The sequence below is a fragment of the Haliotis cracherodii genome, unplaced genomic scaffold, assembly GCF_022045235.1.
Source record: "Haliotis cracherodii isolate W230 unplaced genomic scaffold, xgHalCrac1.p SCAF_17, whole genome shotgun sequence".
NCBI classification, from domain to species: Eukaryota; Metazoa; Mollusca; class Gastropoda; order Lepetellida; family Haliotidae; genus Haliotis; species Haliotis cracherodii.
Genome location: NW_027266272.1, coordinates 17,214,960 through 17,234,210, shown reverse-complemented (window position 1 = coordinate 17,234,210; position 19,251 = coordinate 17,214,960). Strand labels below are relative to the sequence as shown.

Sequence of the window (19,251 nt, the reverse complement as noted above, 5' to 3'; positions counted from 1 at the left end):
CATGGTAGAATATTAATTGATGTTCACTCGAGGGAGCAAGAAGGTCTCTCCTCGGCTGTGGCGTGACAAAAAGTGACATTTCAAAGTGTGAATGTCACACCCACTTATGCGCACGAGATGCTGCTGGCGAGACAACTAGGAGAAAGTGTGAGGGAAGAAGCGTACGTAAAAGGCAATATGGATACGTCGTGGAATATTAAATATAATAACGTCAGATATATCTGGCGAGACAAATGTACTTCTCTTAATCTTAAAAAAAATAATGGTTGATTACTGGCTAAATGGCCAAGTGTAGAGTAATTGACTTAACAGTTCAGATCCAAATAGGTTTATACGCAGCCATTTCATGATGAAATGTATCTGGGCATCGGTACCTTGAAGAAATCCACAATAATTACATGGAAGATAGAGTAGATACGCATATACGTTGCCCGAGTAATTCAGACAATCCATCTACAATTCCGTCGCGAACGAACATGGGTTTATAACTGATCGACAAAGCGAAGATGGTGAGTGAGTGAGTGAGTTTAGTTTAACTCCAGTGTTTTAGTATCACGGCGTATCAACTTGATGTCTTTTGAAAGCCTGAAATCATCACTTTGGTTTGTTTGTAAGTTTGTTTGGTGTTTAATGCCGCCATCAGTAATATTCCAGCTATATGATGGCGGTCTGTAAATAATCGAGTCTGGGCCAGACAATCGAGTGACTGAAATCATGAGCATCGACCCACGCAATTGGGACACGATGACATGCATCAACCAAATCAGCGAGCCTGAACATAGAATCCCGTTAGTCGCCTCTTACAACAAGTATGATAAGAATATTATCCAAATCCGCTGCGTTGGGTTCCAGTAAACATGATGACAGTTCTTCATCATTTGCTGACGAGAATGTTTAAGGACAACAACAATGAAGACTTCTTATTGTGGTTTCATTTTCTCTCACGTTGATAAGTTTGAATGTCTTTAAGCATGGATGATACAAAAGCACGACCATTGTTCACACAGGACACTTAGTCTGACGTTTCAAGGTATTAAAAATTAATTATAGTCGACAAGTGTCTTTGGTTTAATGAGTAAAACACTTGGACCGATAGTTTAAACATTTAGAGATTTAGGTGCAGGATCCAACCCAGCCAGTTTGCCTAAACGTTTGCAGCTTTATTATAAAAGCACATCCTGGCTCCTGTCTAAATGATCAGGAGTGAGTGAGTGAGTGAGTGAGTGAGTTGGGTTTAACGCCGCTTTTAACAGTATTCCAGTCATATCGCGGCGTGTCAGCTTAATGTGGGAGGAAAGCCCGAAGTGATGCAGGTCTCAGACGTTTACCATTTCGGTAAAACCCACGAGCACGGGTACGGTGCTGACAAACCTAGAAACATAATTGGGGCGAACCAAGATTCGAACCCACAATCATAGGTGTCTGGCGTGCCCAAGGGACGCAACTCTGCACAGCGCCTTAGACGACTGGGCCACCCGTGCCCCCTGATCAGGAGGACATGTTGTGAGTTGGGCAGAAGGCCTCCATATGTTCACCAGGGCCCACTTGCACAAAGCGATCTTAGAGCTAAGACGATCGTAAGCCTATGTTAAAGTACGGGAGTTACGATCATCTTAACGCTAAGATGGCCAAACACAGATGCGAGTAATGTCGAGTCACCGAAGTTTCTTTCTTCACTGTGCCATGAACCTAAATTCTAGCAGTTCAGTATCTGGAAATGTGTTTGCATTGCATACAAATCCAGTAATTTGCCTTGAGTACCACCAGACGTTCCCAGCGGAAACATGTGTCATGAACCAGTTTGACTGTATTACGTACCACAGTGGACCTGACACATGTCAAGTACATACTTAAAAACAATAGGAGATAGTCGGAAATATCTGAAATTTTCCCAAATTGTTAGATATTATTTTCTAGTAATAGCTGTATGATAATAATGAACGAATGGGGTACAACCGGTAGTAAAGAATGACGGTAGATCATCAAGGACGGAATTGATAAAATTGGAAATTTCAAAGTTGGCGATTTTGACCAGTTCTGCGTGATACCGCCAATATTTGTCAAACATTCATTCACTCAACGAGGCAGACTGCGCACGAGTCGCCCGATGGCTGTTTGATGGGGGCTGACCCACTGCTCTTGCAGATGATGGAGAGACGTGTGCGTCAACATCATAAGCCACCGACCACAAGTGTGTATGATAAGCACAATCAATCAGATTGACAGAAATAAAGGTCCCCACAGATAAATCGACCTTCTTTGGTAGTGTCAAAATCAGAAATGGCACCCAACGAATGTGTGTGTTGCTACTGCGTGAGGCACGTGCTATCAATAGGATGTGTTTTAGTGTTAAGCTTTACAGACATAGACGTTCTTGGATGTTTGTCGTCAACTCTTAACTTCTAGTACCTGGTATTAACATTACTATTTCATGACCCTCTTCTTTTGTAAGAGTACATATATCGTTACAGCTGCCACAACGCTATGATAGTCTAAAACTCACGTTATGTAATCATGAAGGTTTAGACAGTAACATAAACAATAGCAATTCCGCATTATGTCTAGGTGTGGTCTGAGGGTACCATTGGCTCTAATTTTGAATTGGGACGTTTCTTTGATTGACAACCTTATATATCGTATTTTATTAAAACATAGTAATGTAACAACAGTGAACATGATGACTGATGCCTTCAATCGTGTTTAGTATGTCTTAGATCATGAGTATGATAACAAAATGAGTACAACGTATATATCCTAACTGTTGAATTAATACCATTTTCGTTACAAGATTAGAATTCTTTGTAGAACAAACCTGAAAAATAAAACAAAATATAAGGCACGTGTCATATTTAAAGCAGATTATTGAATGTTTTGAATATCATATTTATTTGAACAAGATCAGATAGAGATACAAAAGAAATTGTGACGATCACTGACGAACAGTACTGCACCATCGACCCAGGTATAAACATCACAAGGCAATCGTACAACCCCTACTTTCGGAAATTCTGGAAACTTCTCATTCTAGATATTGTTCTTGCAGCTGATTCTAAGGAAACACTGGGCCATTCTGAACGTGCATTTTAAGCAGGCATGTACGTTATTATGCAAAATTAAAGAGAAATATGTACATCAATCACAATATGGTTTAAGTCAGAGGAATTTATTCGAATCTGATGATTCATATTCTCATAATTTCTCCCTTACTTAATATCTATTGTCAGCTTCCATGGAATCAAGCTTCTGGGAATAACATTTAGTACAAAGTATCATGAACTTAGAGTGAGTATGGTTTTACGCCGCTCTTAGCAATATTCCAGCAATACCATGGCGGGGGACACCAGAAATGGGCTTCACACATTGTACCCATGTCGGGAATCGAATCCGGGTCTTCCTCGGGACGAGCGAACACTTTAACAACTAGGCTACCCGAAAGCCCCTCATGAACTAAGAAATTACAGATATCTAATTATATATGATTGTATTATAGTTATAGAAACACTTTTTGTATCTATGGAATGAAATAGTATATTCTTACCCGCGATACATGCTGTGATGAAACATGCAATATTCCCTGCTATCATTGCTCGCAGAACTAGTGAAGACAGATCCTTCTTCCGAGAAGGAGCGAGCGCCGATAGCCCACCCAGGAGGATGCCCATCGAACCAAAGTTTGAAAACCCGCATAATGCATACGTTGATATCACCTCTGAGCGTTCCTGGAAGTCAAGACACACCACGAAGCCTTAGACAACATGCGTGTTACAGTCACTCCGAAATGTATGTACAATGAGTGAGTTGGGTTTAACGCCGCTTTTAACAGTATTCCAGTTATATCACGGCGTGTCAGCTTAATGTGGGATGAAAGCCCGAAGTAATGCAGGTGTCAGACGTTTATCACTTCGGTGAAACCCACGAGCACGGGTATGGTGCTAACAAACATAGAAACATAATCGGGGCGAACCCGGATTCGAACCCACAATCATAGGTTTCCGGCGTGGCCAAGGGACGCAACTCTGCACAGCGATTCGCGGCGCCTCAAATGACTGGGCCACCCGTGTCCCCATATGTATAATGACGCCACCTTTAAGAGTGTTTGTTTGTTGTTTAACGCCGCACTCAACAATATTCGATGCATATGACGGCGATCTGTAAATAATCCAGTCTGGACCAGACAATCCAATGATTTACATCATGAACATCGATCCATGCCGCTGTATATCTTAATTAAAAAAAGATTGTTTCAACAGCATATGCGGGGGAAAAGAAGAATTAGTAAAAGTAAAAATAAACGTTTTTACAAGTACTAACCTCCATGAATCCTCTCTTAAGCGTGATATTCCATTGAGTAAGAACAGCAGCTTGGCCATCCCAGTACCACGTATCCTTGTAGCCGTAGTTCTGTGTGTAGTTAAGGAACGTCTGTCTGTTTTGCAGCAGTTCCTGAAGAGATTTGTAGGCTATGAACTCGTTCGTGAAGGTCTTCACGCCAACCAGCTCAGCCACGCGGCGACAGTCAGATGGCTGTGTACCCATGAACAAGGCTACTGGGTACAGCAGATAGGAGCAAATGAACTGAAAGAAGAAGACAATGTCATGAATGTAGCAATGCATCAGGGTTAGATTTGGTCGTGCTTGCCTTAAAATGCGACTATGCTTGTCGTAAGAGGCGACTAACGGGATCAGGTGGTCAGGCTCGCTGACTTGGTTGAACAAGGCAATTGGATACAACATGTAAGAACATATAAACTGAAAGAAGAAGACAAAAGCATTGCAATCGCAATGGGGAACATTACAAAACATGTCAGTTTATAGATACTGCAATTTGCTTTGCAGTGTAACTTCTCTTAGATTTCATGCCAGGGCCCGTTGGTCGTTGGTTGGAACTCCACATGCTCCCTGAGTTTGCATTGTATAAGAACATGCCCTGCATCATTGTTGAGCTCTTTTCCTAAATTAATCTGACACTCTTGCACAAAACGAATCCTGATAAACATTTACTGCAAGTACATACATTCACGTGGCCATGATGCAGATTTGATTATGGTTCTTGTTTGATTGAATGCTTTATAATTTGTTCAGGGGAAGGCCACCGTCCATTACTGTATTATAACAAATGTTACACATTTGTACCTCAGTTCTGTACCCACTTACCACACGACCAAAAAAGAGATTCGTTCATATATCCCGCTATCCTTGCACGCTTACCATTGTCATTACATAAGCATATTTCCAAGAAAATGATTTGAACCAATACCAACTAGTCTGATACATTTGCAAAGTGTCGTAGACCATTTTGGAAAAGATCCAACAAGAAGAAAAAACAGCCAAATTTGAAAATGTTGCTTTTCCAAAGCAACAGGAAAAATGAAACAAATCCGAAATTTTTTTAGAAACGAACCCTCTTCTCAGAGCAAAATAAGAAAAAAGTAAGAGACATTACACTGTAAAAAATTACTTCTTTATGCCTGTTTCAAAACTTGGTAACATACTCCACAATGATCAATGATGTTTACAAAATGTCATCTGTAAAGGTTTCTTAGAAATTGGCAGTATTCTAACTCAATCAAAACTGTTGATCGTTTTATGATGCATGCAAAATGTCATCCTTGTGTCATAGCGGTTTCCACAACAATCTGTTCCATTTGGGGAGTGCAGAGCATCAACAGGCTTATCCCTTTATTATGTATGCTTTATCACTGTCATGCTTGTATCCAGTCCTTTTCTTTTGGGTACAGTGCACCATTTCCAAAAACATAAGGCAAGGGTCATAACTCTGGGAATTTATATGAATTTCTGATGTGGAGTTTCAAACATCATATACTCTTCAAAATAAGAAACGCAAAGCCAGATTTGTGTGAGGTAGGAAAATAAATGTATATAGGAACCGTACAACCGCCAAAGAGAGAACACTTGCTGGTTGTAGTCATTTCAGTTATCGGTACATAGGAAAAGTCCAAGGTGAAGGTCAGCTACCATCAATAACGCGTATGTCCGCTGCTGTAATCGATAGTGGCCTGACATCTCCAGCCCATGGAAGAGACAAGTACGCGAATCACATCCTGTGGAATGGTAGCCCACTCGGCCTGCAACGCAAAAGCCAACTGCTGCAACGTCTTGGGTTGTGGTTGACGTCGGCGTAGCCGTCTGTTCGATTCATCCCACATTAGTTCTGTCGGCTTCAAATCCGGGGATCTGAAGGGCCAGAGGAGAACGTCAATGTTGTTGTGTAGACAGGTTCTTGTGTGTATGCGGTCGAGCCGTTGGTTGCAATTGGGAGAACGTGTGGTAGGAGAATTTCGTTGATGTATCGTTGAGCCGTAAGATATGGACCAAACCTGTCCTGCCATGATGAGAGATAGCCGCCTGCATCATAACGCTACCCCCACCAAACCTGTCCACTTTCTGTACGCAGTTTCCGGCGCAACGTTCTCCCCGGCGTCTGTAGACCCGTGCTCGTCCATCCCCTCGACGGAAGAGAAATCTTAATTCGTCGCTGAATCAGAAATCAGTCCATCGCATTTGGGGCCATACCTGTGTTGACGACACCAATGTAGTCGTTGTTGACGATGTTGTCGACTCAATATGACGCGTCGAGCAGGACGTCTTGCTCGTAGACCTGCTGTTCTTAAACGGTTTCGTACGGTCTGGCCGGAGACTGCGCAGTCCGGGTATTAGGGATACGGTTGAGGTGGCTGTGGTCGTCCTTCCACGGAGGTGGCGCAGTCGGATGTAGCGATCTTGCGCGGGGGTGACGTTGTTTATTTACACTTCTGTTAATCTTGGCAAGTTGTTGAACTGTCACTTTTTGATCGACACAGATGCCAGGCAACCAAAAACCCTGCACTTTTATGCCATTCATAGTGCAATACGTCCAGCTCCATGTCAATTTTGTTGATGCACTTGGTGCGTTTTTTCCGAATCGTACATATTTCCCGACTAATGGTTTGCATGCATATGACCTTGTGATCAGTTTGATCCGGGAAATTTGTCACTGACACTATAACACATTAAACCTCTTCATTTGGCACCTCTTGGTCCGCTAATTGTGCATCTATGGCCAAAAATATACGTATTGCGTTTCATTTTTTGAAGAGTATATGTATGTATATTTGTCATCATCAGGGATCCTGTGCAGCATGTTCAAAGATTAAACAAGAGCTATAACTCAATAAAGTATAACATTTCGATCAACATATTTATCCATTAACGATGTATGCAAACTGTCACCCTCATATGGTAAAGGTTTCCTCTTGTCCAAAATAACAAAGGCTTTTACTCTGTAAACTTTTTAGCTCCCAATACTGAGTTTTGAACTCTACCAACATTTGTATCCCTTGATCCCAAAATATCATAATTAAATCCATAGCTATTTCCGAAAAGCCGTTTTCCTGCTCGACATCATCGCCAGAGAGTAGCTTTTTTTACAAAATACAGTGCTCACAAAGGTAAAGGCACCAAATATTAAAAAAATAAAAAATATCAAGTTCAACGTTCACTAGCATATCAAGCAACCTCCTGTGCTTTGTGAATGCATGCAGTACGTTTTATGCAAAACATGAAAATAAACAGTGAATGACATTACTTCTTTGCCTTTTCGCTATTTGGTAGTGATTCATAAACACATACCAGTTGGAATAGTACAATGGACTGAGATTATGAATAGTTTAAAATCAATTTTGTGAACAAGCTCCCTTATAAATTACTTAACTATGTTGTCCTACCTCAAATGTGAAGCCTTCGACGCCTACACGGTCCCCAAACCAGGTAAGTGTGGCATTGACGAAGGAAAGTAAAGAGAGAAAAGCAATGAGGTTGACAACGATGTTGGCGATGAGGCTGCTGGACGTTGAAGCTCCCTCGGAGGCCGCCTCAATCAGGTTGCGTTCCTTCCTGTGAAATTAAAAGACTAAATTATGCCAGTAACAAAATGTTTCAACCTCTAGAAGCGTAGGATTGTTATATACAGGCTTTGATCCATTAACGATATTCAAGATAAAACTTTCACATGTACATTCTGAAAATGCGCTTTGGACAGGAAGGTAGGCACTCCAGCCTTTACAGTAGCACCAATATTTGTATTCAAGTCTTAGATGAGACTTTGGGTAATTGGTATGGGTATCTTGAGAAAGGTACATTTGTTGTGGAGATTTAGGTGTCTTGTACACGAATAGAGTCAGTCATATATGTTGTTTGTTACGAACATGTGTTTTCAAGTTTAAAGATGCTCATCATCTACATCTCCATGGCTAGAATTTCGGTAAACCTACATTAACCCCTATATCCATTCCCGTGGTTCTTGCGATCGCAAATTATCCGACCTGAATTTTTACATTTTACCGACCAAATCCATCGCTGACATAAGGGAAATGGTAAGGGGGGTAACTCGTATTACCTACAAACCAAAACCAACGACAGTTATCATGGACATGAAGACATCCCTTCTATCAAATGTTTTTTTTAGGGCTTACGTTTGCGTGTCAGTCAGTTAACAAGATAAGCCTACTATTTCAACTGACAACAATGACAATGGCCAGCATTTTTCATCCTCTATATCCCCACGCCTCGCATTTTGGCAAAGCCGTGGATCCATTCCCGTGGTTCTTAAGGGATGTCCTGTCAAGGCCGATGGCTTTTGGGCAAATCCACTATTCTTCCTTTTACTGATTTCTGATGTTAATGTCGACTACTAGTAGTCAACAAACACTATACACCCACCCTTTCATCATTTTCCCATAGTCGTGTGACGATGCGGTGGTAACTTCAGTCTCTGGACACATCAGTTTAGAGATGGCCAAAGCCGCTGGTGCGGACATTACTGACGCTGACAGTAAATGATTGGCAGGAACCTGAAGAAAGAATTAAATCGGAAGTTAGAGTATGTGTAGATTATTGGGCATATGTAACAACTGTTTGAACGTACTGCGACGAGCTTCTATATTCGACTCAGTTTCAATGGATTGACGTTTACGTTAACACGTAAGTATCAGTTGATGATACTGGAGAACTATTCTTTCCCGCAGGGAGTATTGAGGATGGATCTTTCTAGAATACAAATGCTATATCTCTGAAATATAAACTATGCAATGTGTGCGATAAAATCGACCGTTCTTAATCACTCCTATCTAGATTCTTCTAATTTCTATAAATGTATCATAATTATCCTATCGCATAGCATCAAAAACTCCAAAATTTAAACCCGCAAACCAGTAATAACAGATTAATCATATTGTTACTTTTTGGGGAGGTTGCCTTTCATAGGAGAGAGAATATATGTTTCCTCAAAACCAGTAACATATTCATACATGATTTATTGTTAAAGTAACTGTTTTAGCGAATGTATTTTACATAAATTGAAAAATAATTTTGTTGCATTAAGCGTTTGTACGTAGTTTTCACAAATGGTTGTACGTTTTTCAAAGCATGGCACATATGCTTTTATATAAATTTATTCTGGACAAACTTTATTAATACAATATTAAATATCAGTAGGGATGTGATATATTGTCTTACCCCAAACCCGATATAAGCTCCAAACAAGCCTCCTGCAATTGTAGCGAATCCTCCTGTCATTACTGCGTGGAGCTCGGAAATTGTCATTGTCTCCAAAAATGGCTTGATCAAAAGTGGCGCTTCAGTCTGAAAAGCAATAATCCATAAGCAGGTAAAAGCTTGCTCTTATCAGCTGGTTCGCCTATTCCAGGAGGACGATGGAGGTAAAAAAAATGCAAATATATAGGGCATAAAACTTACTTCTGATGACTCAAAGCGTCATTTCCATGTAATATCAAAGTACAAAGAATTAGAACTGTTTACTAAACGAGTCCCCGGTAGACACGTTTTGTAATGCACTCATGATCATACATAAAAACAGTATCCAGCGGGGACAAGCGTACATGTAGTTATGTATTAATTACTCATTTAAACGTTATACATTATCGAAATTCGACACTGAAAAAAGACGTGGTTGGTATATGGCTGTCAAAATTTCACCAGATAGGATAAATGGCCTTCTACAAATATTTTATCATTGTTAATTTAGATAATTGTCCCCCTATGTGGCGCTTCTGGAACAAATCCAGGTGTAGAGAGAAAATCAGGAACATGTCATTCTTTTTTTTTATAACGACAACTGTTCTCCACTCGTATGCCTTCTTCTAAATGCTGGTTGGGGGCACGGGTGGCCCAGTCGTCTAAGGCGCCGCGATTCTCTGTGCAGAGTTGCGTCCCTTGGGCACGCTAGAAACCCATGATTGTGGGTTCGAATCCCGGTTCGCTCCGATTATGTTTCTAGGTTTGTCAGCACCATACCCGTACTCGTGGTTTTCACCGAAGTGGTAAACGTCTGAAACCTGCATCACCTCGGGCTTTCCTCCCACATTAAGCTGACACGCCGCGATATGACTGGAATACTGTTATAAGCGGCGTTAAACCCAACTTACTCACTCACTCACTCATTCACTCACTCATTCTAAATGCTGGTACAGACATTTATGTATAAGGCGTCGCTGGTATCCTCGAATCCCGCGTACAAAACGAGAATTGACAGCCTCATTATATGATATAATGTATGATCAATTTATGATGAAACAGTTGACAGGTGAACACGGTTCACTTACTGGTAAATGCCAAGGCTCGACTTGATCATACTGTTCACCCTGATTTAATGTAGAGTGTAACAGTCTATATCTTTGGACCGGACCGTTAATTTTAATTCCCCAGGCCTGCCCCCCAGTGAGAATAAACCGGAACACAACATGCCCAATGAATTCCATAAGCTGAATCTTTTTGGCAGTTCTGCAGACTGGTCCACAAATGAGACGGTTCTATATGCAATTGCTCATTCATCCGATGACTCAGCCGTGAACTCCTCAATTTTAGTATTTATTTTCTCTTCTATTTTGATGTTTCTTTTTCGTGAACGTATTTCTGTTTTGCACATTGCATTGATTTTAGCTGGTTTGAGGGAAAATTGCTTTATAGCTTATGTGCTTTGTACTATAATATGCGACGTCAAATAAAGCTTCTTGTATCTTGTATTTATACAAACAAACATCCCCAAGTTAGAAACATCTTAATTCAGCTGAATCTCTGGCTTCCAACATGGTTTTGATTACCTGGGGCGATCTCGCGAGACGTTGGAATAATCGAGTCATGCCATGTTGGCTATGTGATTTCATGCGAGTCAGCAGATGGTTCATGTGACAGACAGTTGAAAATGGTAGGAGCCCAAATGGACACAGAAATAAAAAAGAACGAGTACCAAGTTTTCAAGAAAAGTAATCTCCATATATGACCGCATGTCACAAGAGTATAGGGTAAGTGCCCGAGCTATTCAACTAATAAACATTGGGCACTTAGGTTTAAGGCTGGGACAACAAGCCTTGATAATGACCCTAGGTCTTGACGTCCCTCAACTTCCATCAAAGAAGATTCAATCAAGGAGATAGAAAACTTATACTGTCAGATAGAAGTATTACAATTGCTGACCCGTGAAGATCCGGCGTAGAAAAGATCTTTAGCAACCCATTCTTGCCGTAAAAGGCGACTTTGCATGTCGTAAAAGGCGACTTTGCATGTCGTAAAAGGCGACTAACGGGATCGGGTGGTCAGGCTTGCTGACTTGGTTGATGCATGAAGTGTATCCCTGACAACAGCGAGGGTCCGGGGTAGTATAGGTCTTCAGCACCCATGCTTGCCATAAAAGGCGACCGTGCTTGTCATAAGAGGCGACTAACAGGATCGGGTGGTCAGCCTCACTGACTTAGTTGATGCATGTCATCGTATTCCAATTGCGTGGATCGATGCTCATATAGCTGGAATATTATCGCTGAGTGTGGCGTTAAACAACAAATAAACAAATAAACAAAATTACCATTGCTGAACCTGAGTAAGACACAGGTCTAAGCCATGGATCCATTGAAACTATTATTCATGAAATTTAAAGACAAATGTTCGTTGGGTGCCAAAGTTTCTAAATTCTGATCTTTAGGAAAACAGAACTGACATTACCAGAGAACATTTATAACTAATAGAGGTTAGTAACGGGTGATGAAACATGGGTCTACGGCTATGATGTCGGGTCAATCCATGGAATGGCACCATTCCATTTCTCCTGCACCAAAGAAATTCAAGTCTTCCAAATCAGTGAAGAACTATTTCATGGCAATGCCTCTTTTCGCACCTCTTGAGTTGCAAAGGCTGCTGTGCGACAATGTGGGTTCGAAGAGCTTCCTGACCCTCCATACTCGCCAGACCTGGCACCAAGTGATTTCCACCCGTTTCGTAAACTGAAACAACACCTTCGTGAACAGAGCTATGATGGCAATGATGACCTCAAAGCTACCGTGCATGGGTTTCTCATGGTGGCTTCACAACACTTCTTCCTGGAATTGAAGAGCTTCACTATCGATATGAGAAGTGTATTAAACATCAACAGGGGGATTAAATTGAAAAATATAAATAAACACTTTCACAATTGTTGTTTTTTGTTTGTTAGGCTTAGAACTTTTTGACCAGACCTCGTTTATCATTTGTTCATTTTCGGAGCACGAAGGATTCACTACAGGAGGTTGAGGTCGACAGTTATAACGACTGTCCATTTGGTCCAAGGAGCGCTACATCCATTTACATCACAACGTTCAATACGTCGAGGTGGTAGTGAATGGTGAGACGATCTCTCGACATAATACTTTGTTTGTTAGTGATGCCCTGAACCTCGTTTATCATTTGTTCATTTTCGGAGCACGAAGGATTCACTACAGGAGGTTGAGGTCGACAGTTAAAACGACTGTCCATTTGGTCCAAGGAGCGCTACATCCATTTACATCACAACGTTCAATACGTCGAGGTGGTAGTGAATGGTGAGACGATCTCTCGACATAATACTTTGTTTGTTAGTGATGCCCTGAACCTCTTCAATTCCATGATACTTGCACTACTACAATACGAAAGTGGGAGTCCGTATACTCTTTTTCAAAAGTTATGCGGTAGATGGCAAAACACACTAACTTCAAGTAAAATATGTCAGCAATACAGTTTCGAGACGCATGGTTTTTGTTTTTTTTAAACAGTAGTTTCTATCGGGAGTAAAGTAGATGTAACAGAGTACAGCTGCACCGTAGTTACTGACGCCACCATTCCAGAAACTAGTTGATGCCAACATAATCCCGTCCGAACACGATATGTATTGTTATTAAACGGGTGAAAGGGTGAGTTATAAAATACCATGAGAAAACTGGAGCAAATATGCTACAAATTACACCTGGTGAAAGATACACACTGGGTGGACTGTTCCTGTTAACGGTGGTAGCATTCTAATTTCCAGACATCTGTATTTTAGGTGTGAGTGAGTGAGTTGGGTTTAATGCCGCTTTTAACAGTATTACAGTTATATCGCGGCGTGTCAGCTTAATGTGGGAGGAAAGCCAGAAGTGATAAAGATCTCAGACGTTTACCACTTCGGTGAAAGCCACGAGCAAGGGTGCTGACAAACCTGCAATTATTATCAGGGCGAACCGGGATTCGGATTCACAATCAAAGGTTTTTGGCGTGCCCCAATATTTTAGGAAAACATTAGAACCATGCCGTCGAAAAGGACACTTCTAGAGAATGTAGAAAACGCCGTAAAATACTGTTGAAATATGCTTTTCCAGATCTCGAGAGGGTCCTTAAAAGCAAAGATGTAGAGAACAGGAATGGACTACCATGCCAATAAAAATGTTTGCTGCAGCATTCAGCGACTCCGCTGGTGTTGTCCCGAGGCAAAATGACAGGAAGCGTCCTGGGACACGAACCACCGCTTGCATGACACCCAGGTAATACATCGTGGAGATGAAGGCGCTGAAGAAAGTGACCACAGCCATAATCTGAAAACAGATGATGTTTGGAAACAATTGATTCTGCCTTTTAATTTGTAGTAGTTCATAATATTCAAATAAACAATATTCTGTCCAATTTGATAAAATGTGTTTGTTTGTTTGTTTGTTGTTTAACGCCGCACACAGCAATATTCCACCTTAATGACGACTGTCTGTAAATAATCAAACCTGGACCAGACAGTCCAGTGATTGAGCATCGATCTACGATCTATCTACTTTGGATATGATTAGATGCATCAACCACGTCAGCAAGCCTCCTATGACAAGGATGAGTTGCTGAACGCCAATTCTAACCCGGATCGTCACGGGTGGTTGAACTATAAGAAGATCAATACGAATGTTGTTTCAAAGTTCATGTACGCAGGTCCATACATGTACATGTTGAATGAAGACAGTTATTGCAGGCTCTCTTTAGAGGTGATACTTCGTTTTCTTGAAACTGGGGTGCATGTACAAACGGTTCATATATGACAAAGATATGGATTATTTGGAGTATTTTCAAAATACCTACAGCAAATGCAAAGACATAAGCCTCAGTATTATCAAAGACGAACTTAGATGCAACATCAGTGTGGGCCAGGAACTCGGTCACTCGATCACCAAGCCACTTGAACCCATCGTATCCCCACTGTCTCCGCAGGATGATTGCAGCAAAGAAAAACTGGAGAGCCAGTCCCCAGAAAACCGGGTGCCAGTCGACCTGAAAACAGTATTGCAGAGAACCAATCTCATCGAAGACACAAGTCTTACACTCTGAGTTCATTAAGACTTCGGGGGCACCGGTGGCCCACTCGTTTAAGGCGCCTCGATTCGCGGTGCAGATTTACGTCCTTTGGGCACACCAGAAACTTATGGGTTTGTCAGCACCATACCCGTGCTCGTGGGTTTCACGTAAGTGGTAAACGTCTGAGACCTGCATCACTTAGGGCTTTCCTCCACATTAAGCTGACACGTCGCGATATAACTGTAATATTGTAAAAACCTAACTCACTCACTCGCTCATTTAGAATTCAACATGCACCACTTTCCATACTGGATGAGTTGCGCTACCCACCCTTCCAGGGTTAGTGGAGGAGATGAAACACAAGATGATGAAGGCAGCGAGACCTGCGAGGGATATCAGGTTGTCAGGTGTGGGGATGGCCACCTCAATCACCAGGATCGCGATCATTGCTACCAGACATAACACGTACATCACCCTGAAACATGGTAACGTGTTAAATAGACATGATAATCACCAGCCACACTTCTACACCCACAGTACCACTGCAAACATTGTAACAATACATTGTAATATTTTTACATTACTTATATAATTATTATGGAACAGTTGATTGGAACAATAGACGTCACTGAAGAATCTCCCTACAACACTTATGCATTGAATATGAACCCGTGAACATACAGATTAGAATAGTTCTTCAGCAACCCACGCTTGTCGTAAGAACAGAACAGAACAGAAGTTTAAGAGGGGGTCAGTCTCGCTGACTTGTTTCATGCATGCCATTGTATCTTAAATGCATGGATTGGTGGTCACGATATCATTTAATTGACTGGTCCATGCTCGATTTGTATACAGACGCCCACCAGGTATTTGGAATATTGCTGAGTGCGGCGTTGAAATCAAACAAACAAACAACCACCCTCACCCCTACGGCTCCCCAAATCAGGGAGCATGACCATCCGTTCCCTTTAGACGCCTATTAGGACAAGAATGATGGTTTGCGGAAAACCAATTCTAACCCGGATTCTTCACGGGCCTCAGGAATATGAGAGCAATAATGGTAGTAGTTATTCTACTAATCTATTCCATAAGCCCAAAGTAATTGTTTATTAGTTATTTGCTGTTTTGTTATCTCGAAGGCCTTACCATCTCAATATTTTCATTCTGATAGCAACGTCAGTGTTACTGAACAAGCATCCACATGCTTCAAACGGGGCCTTGATGGAGTCCCACACCAGATTCATCACGATGAGAAACACACCAAATATGGTTCCCGCTAAAAGTCTGATGGAACCTTCATCTCCAAATTGCCAGTGCATAGCATAGCCAAAATAGGCCACGTATAACAGAAATGCAACAATAGCAATGCTTTTCCATATCCATGTGGTGTGTTCCTTGTAAAAAGCTATGCCTTTACTTTGTGCTGATGTTATGCCAATTTGACAACAATTCATATCTTCATCCTTCTGGTTTTCGGGATCATATTCAGGGCTGTTATTTCTATGCCCCATTCCAAAAGTTGGTGTCTGAAGAATAAAAAAAGAATACTCATATGAACAAGATAACTGGGAATACGAATACTAGTTGTTTTTTTATAGCTTGTGGAATTCAAGAGGTGATGTCTGGCTGATGTTAGGCTTCTGAAAGTGTCCAAATTCAAAAGTGTGAACTACCTGATGGAAAACGTTATGATTACATGAATATGATCACTTGTACCCTTGGTAGCAACGACAAAAATGTAGATTGTATATTCTGACCCGTTTGTCGGTTTATTAATATGTATGAGGTTTTAAAGCCAAGGTATGACGAAACCGTTGAATTATGCTATGCATTACAAAATGTATTCAGCCTCAAATATCCCTAAGTCGCAGGTGCAGATGAATACGTAACACCATGTTACTAGATCAGACTGCATGTTACAATGGGACAAATGACTCGGACACAGATACGAGCTGGTGTGGGTGGTCGTTGTTTGGGGAATGAATAGTTTGTTCATAAATTGCCCAAAGTATTCCCAGGGTTCCATTTTGTTGGAGTTTGTGGTTAAAATGAAGTTTGCATCATGGAAAATACCTAAAGTTAAATTATTTGTGTTGATAAATAATAAATAAATAAATAAATAAATAAATAAATAAATAAATAAATAAATAAATAAATAAATAAATAAATAAATAAATAAATAAATAAATAAATAAATAACACCAAATGGATTCTGGATACCTTATACAGCAATGAGGTTACAGTTGAATTGTGAGTACAGTTATAATATCGCGGTGACCCGGATGTCTCTTTGAAGAGGTGAGGTGAGGTGAAATTGGGTTTAACGTCGCGTCCAAGATATTGCACTGTGTGTGTGTGGCTGCTTGTACTAGTCCGGACTGATGCCGATTTATAGTGACACCATGCCGCAATTTAACATGAATACCCCACTCAGACACAGTTTACTGACTCCGAGCCGACCAGTCCTTGTTTTAGCCCCTAAATGCCGAGCGCCAGACAGGATAACAACAAGTACCATCTTTTAACGTCTTTTGGTATGACGCGGCCGGGGATCGAACCCCGGACCTTCCGCTCTCCGGGCGGACGCTCTACCACAAGACCACGGAGACGGCTCTCTTTGAAGAAAACAGATTGACACATATGATATATATGGAGCACTGTCTTTATCTCTGTCATTCTATTGCAGAAAGGTTTTTTCAAACAAACAAAAACATGACTAATTCAATGCTTATACATTCACTAGTTTGATTCCACATTACGTTTGTGAAGCTTATGACATATTACTTGTTGTGTAAATATAAAATGTCAACGCCAGAGAATAACCTATCTCCGACGAAACAGACTCCATTGCGCAAAAGGCAAAATAGTGGTGTGAATTACATTACATGGATGGATCATTGAAAATATGTGAAAGCACCTTACATTTGCAGGACTGTCAGTACTTGGTGTTGCATGGGCTGGGTTGTCTTGACCTTCCTCCGTACCGTCTGCTGCCTGATGGCTGATCTGGGTCGGCCCAGCATTCATTCTGACAAAAGGGTGTCTCTCTGATCACTGCGTCATAAAACAGGTCAACTGTAACGGAGCTGTCTGCATGTATATGTGTGTGTAGTTGCTATGTATATACATACGGCCCATATTATGTAAATCATCAACGTCGAGCAAACTCTACAGCCAACTGTGCCTTGCACAGTCTATTTCGTTCTCATTCGCATGAGACCTACATGATGATACCTGTTTCTACTTGAAAAAAAACACAGAAAAAAACATCACATTCAGCGCCTTTAATTCCACTGATATCAACACGTATGTCAGTACCCCCGTCAGATCCAACGACCCCGTGTTGCCTGGTACGTTTAACCTGTTAGATGCCATTGCCGCAGACAAACAACCCACTACCATCTACCCTATATACCAACCACATCAAACAACCTTCAACAGTTTTGTACGAGAGCCATGAACAGATAATACTTCTGATAGAAAAAAATACCTTTCACAAGAAATCTCAGCCACAAACAGAGACGATTGTACGATTCGGATTTTATCATGAGCATGTGCTTATGACTCACTAACAGTGTTGAACCAGATGCTCGTGAAAAGGTGGGCGTATCCTGTCCCACCGGTGGCACAAACACATGCAAAGGCAAGTCAATTATTCACCTTAAAGAACACGGGAAGATATGGTACAAGTTGAAATAGGGAATGGCATCAGGCATCGTTTTTGTCACTGATGTGTCAAATTTGATATGTCCTCCACATGTCTACCATACGACATTTTGACAGTTTTACTCAGGTCTTGAACATTGTAACTTTGATCAAACTTCTGAACAAGAGTCGTATGACGCTCTTTGAAAGCTTGGTAGAAAGATCATGTTTGATTGTACCTCAGAGGAGCTGCAGGTATATTGTTCGACATAAAGGAACTATTGGAAAGTTGAAGTCCTCTCTCTTGCCATAGTCTTGTGGAGCTCATTTGTCACTCTGAATCTTTATGCACAGATGTAAATATGAAACAGATGAAACTGTCTCCCTGGTCTCCGTTATTTCTAGTTCATGATCAGGTGAGTAATAATGATTCATGTGCATAAAGAAACGGATAAGCAAGAAGGGGTGGGCAATTGGTTCCTATGGGGATGCCTACTTCTTGCCTAAATGTCTTGACTCTCATAGACATTATGTAGATATTATGCATGTGGAACTCCAGCATTTGACATATTGGGGGCGGTCGGGTAGCCTAGTGGTTAAAGCGTTCGCTCGTCACGCTGACGACCGGGTTCGATTCCCGACATGGGTACAATGTGTGAAGCCCATTTCTGGTGTCCCCCACCGTGATAATGCTGGAATGTTGCTAAAAAGACGGCGTAAAACCATACTCACTCACTCAATTTGACACATTGTTTTCTCAGTAAACTTCAGATGGCATTTGCATTCATTTTTGACAAATTGACCTGAACATCTGGAGATAGATATGTAACCATGTTTTATAATTAACAAAAGCCTCATGTATCAAGGAATGAAGTTTTTTCTTTAATTTATCATGTGAAATAGTGGTGTATAAAGTTTAAAATTCAAATGATTTGACAGAATGGAGCCTGTTTGGTTTCTGAGATTGTGAAAAGTCAAGCAAATCCTTGCAGTTTACGAGAA

At 41.1% G+C, this 19,251-nt stretch overlaps 1 protein-coding gene across 1 annotated transcript; it reads right to left on the bottom strand.

Annotated features, from left to right (window-relative positions):
• Positions 1–2,789: 2,789 nt before the first annotated feature.
• On the bottom strand, positions 2,790–17,631 carry LOC139464462 (solute carrier family 28 member 3-like). The gene is made up of 11 exons (XM_071245989.1): positions 17,527–17,631; positions 15,751–16,130; positions 14,935–15,079; positions 14,392–14,580; positions 13,707–13,868; positions 9,514–9,639; positions 8,719–8,849; positions 7,725–7,893; positions 4,312–4,575; positions 3,539–3,719; positions 2,790–2,812 (listed from the first exon to the last, which is right to left on the bottom strand). Exons 1-11 carry the CDS (start codon positions 17,629–17,631, stop codon positions 2,790–2,792), a joined length of 1,875 nt encoding a protein of 624 aa, XP_071102090.1.
• Positions 17,632–19,251: the final 1,620 nt, after the last annotated feature.

Excerpts from the sequence above, each read along its gene's own strand:
- LOC139464462 (XM_071245989.1), bottom strand. The coding sequence starts at position 17,631 with ATGAATGCTGGGCCGACCCAGATCAGCCATCAGGCAGCAGACGGTACG. Across the intron at positions 13,869-14,391 it reads CTTATGTCTTTGCATTTGCT|ATTATGGCTGTGGTCACTTT; the intron begins GTAGGTATTTTG and ends ATCTGTTTTCAG. Across the intron at positions 7,894-8,718 it reads TATGGGAAAATGATGAAAGG|GAAGGAACGCAACCTGATTG; the intron begins GTGGGTGTATAG and ends TTAATTTCACAG.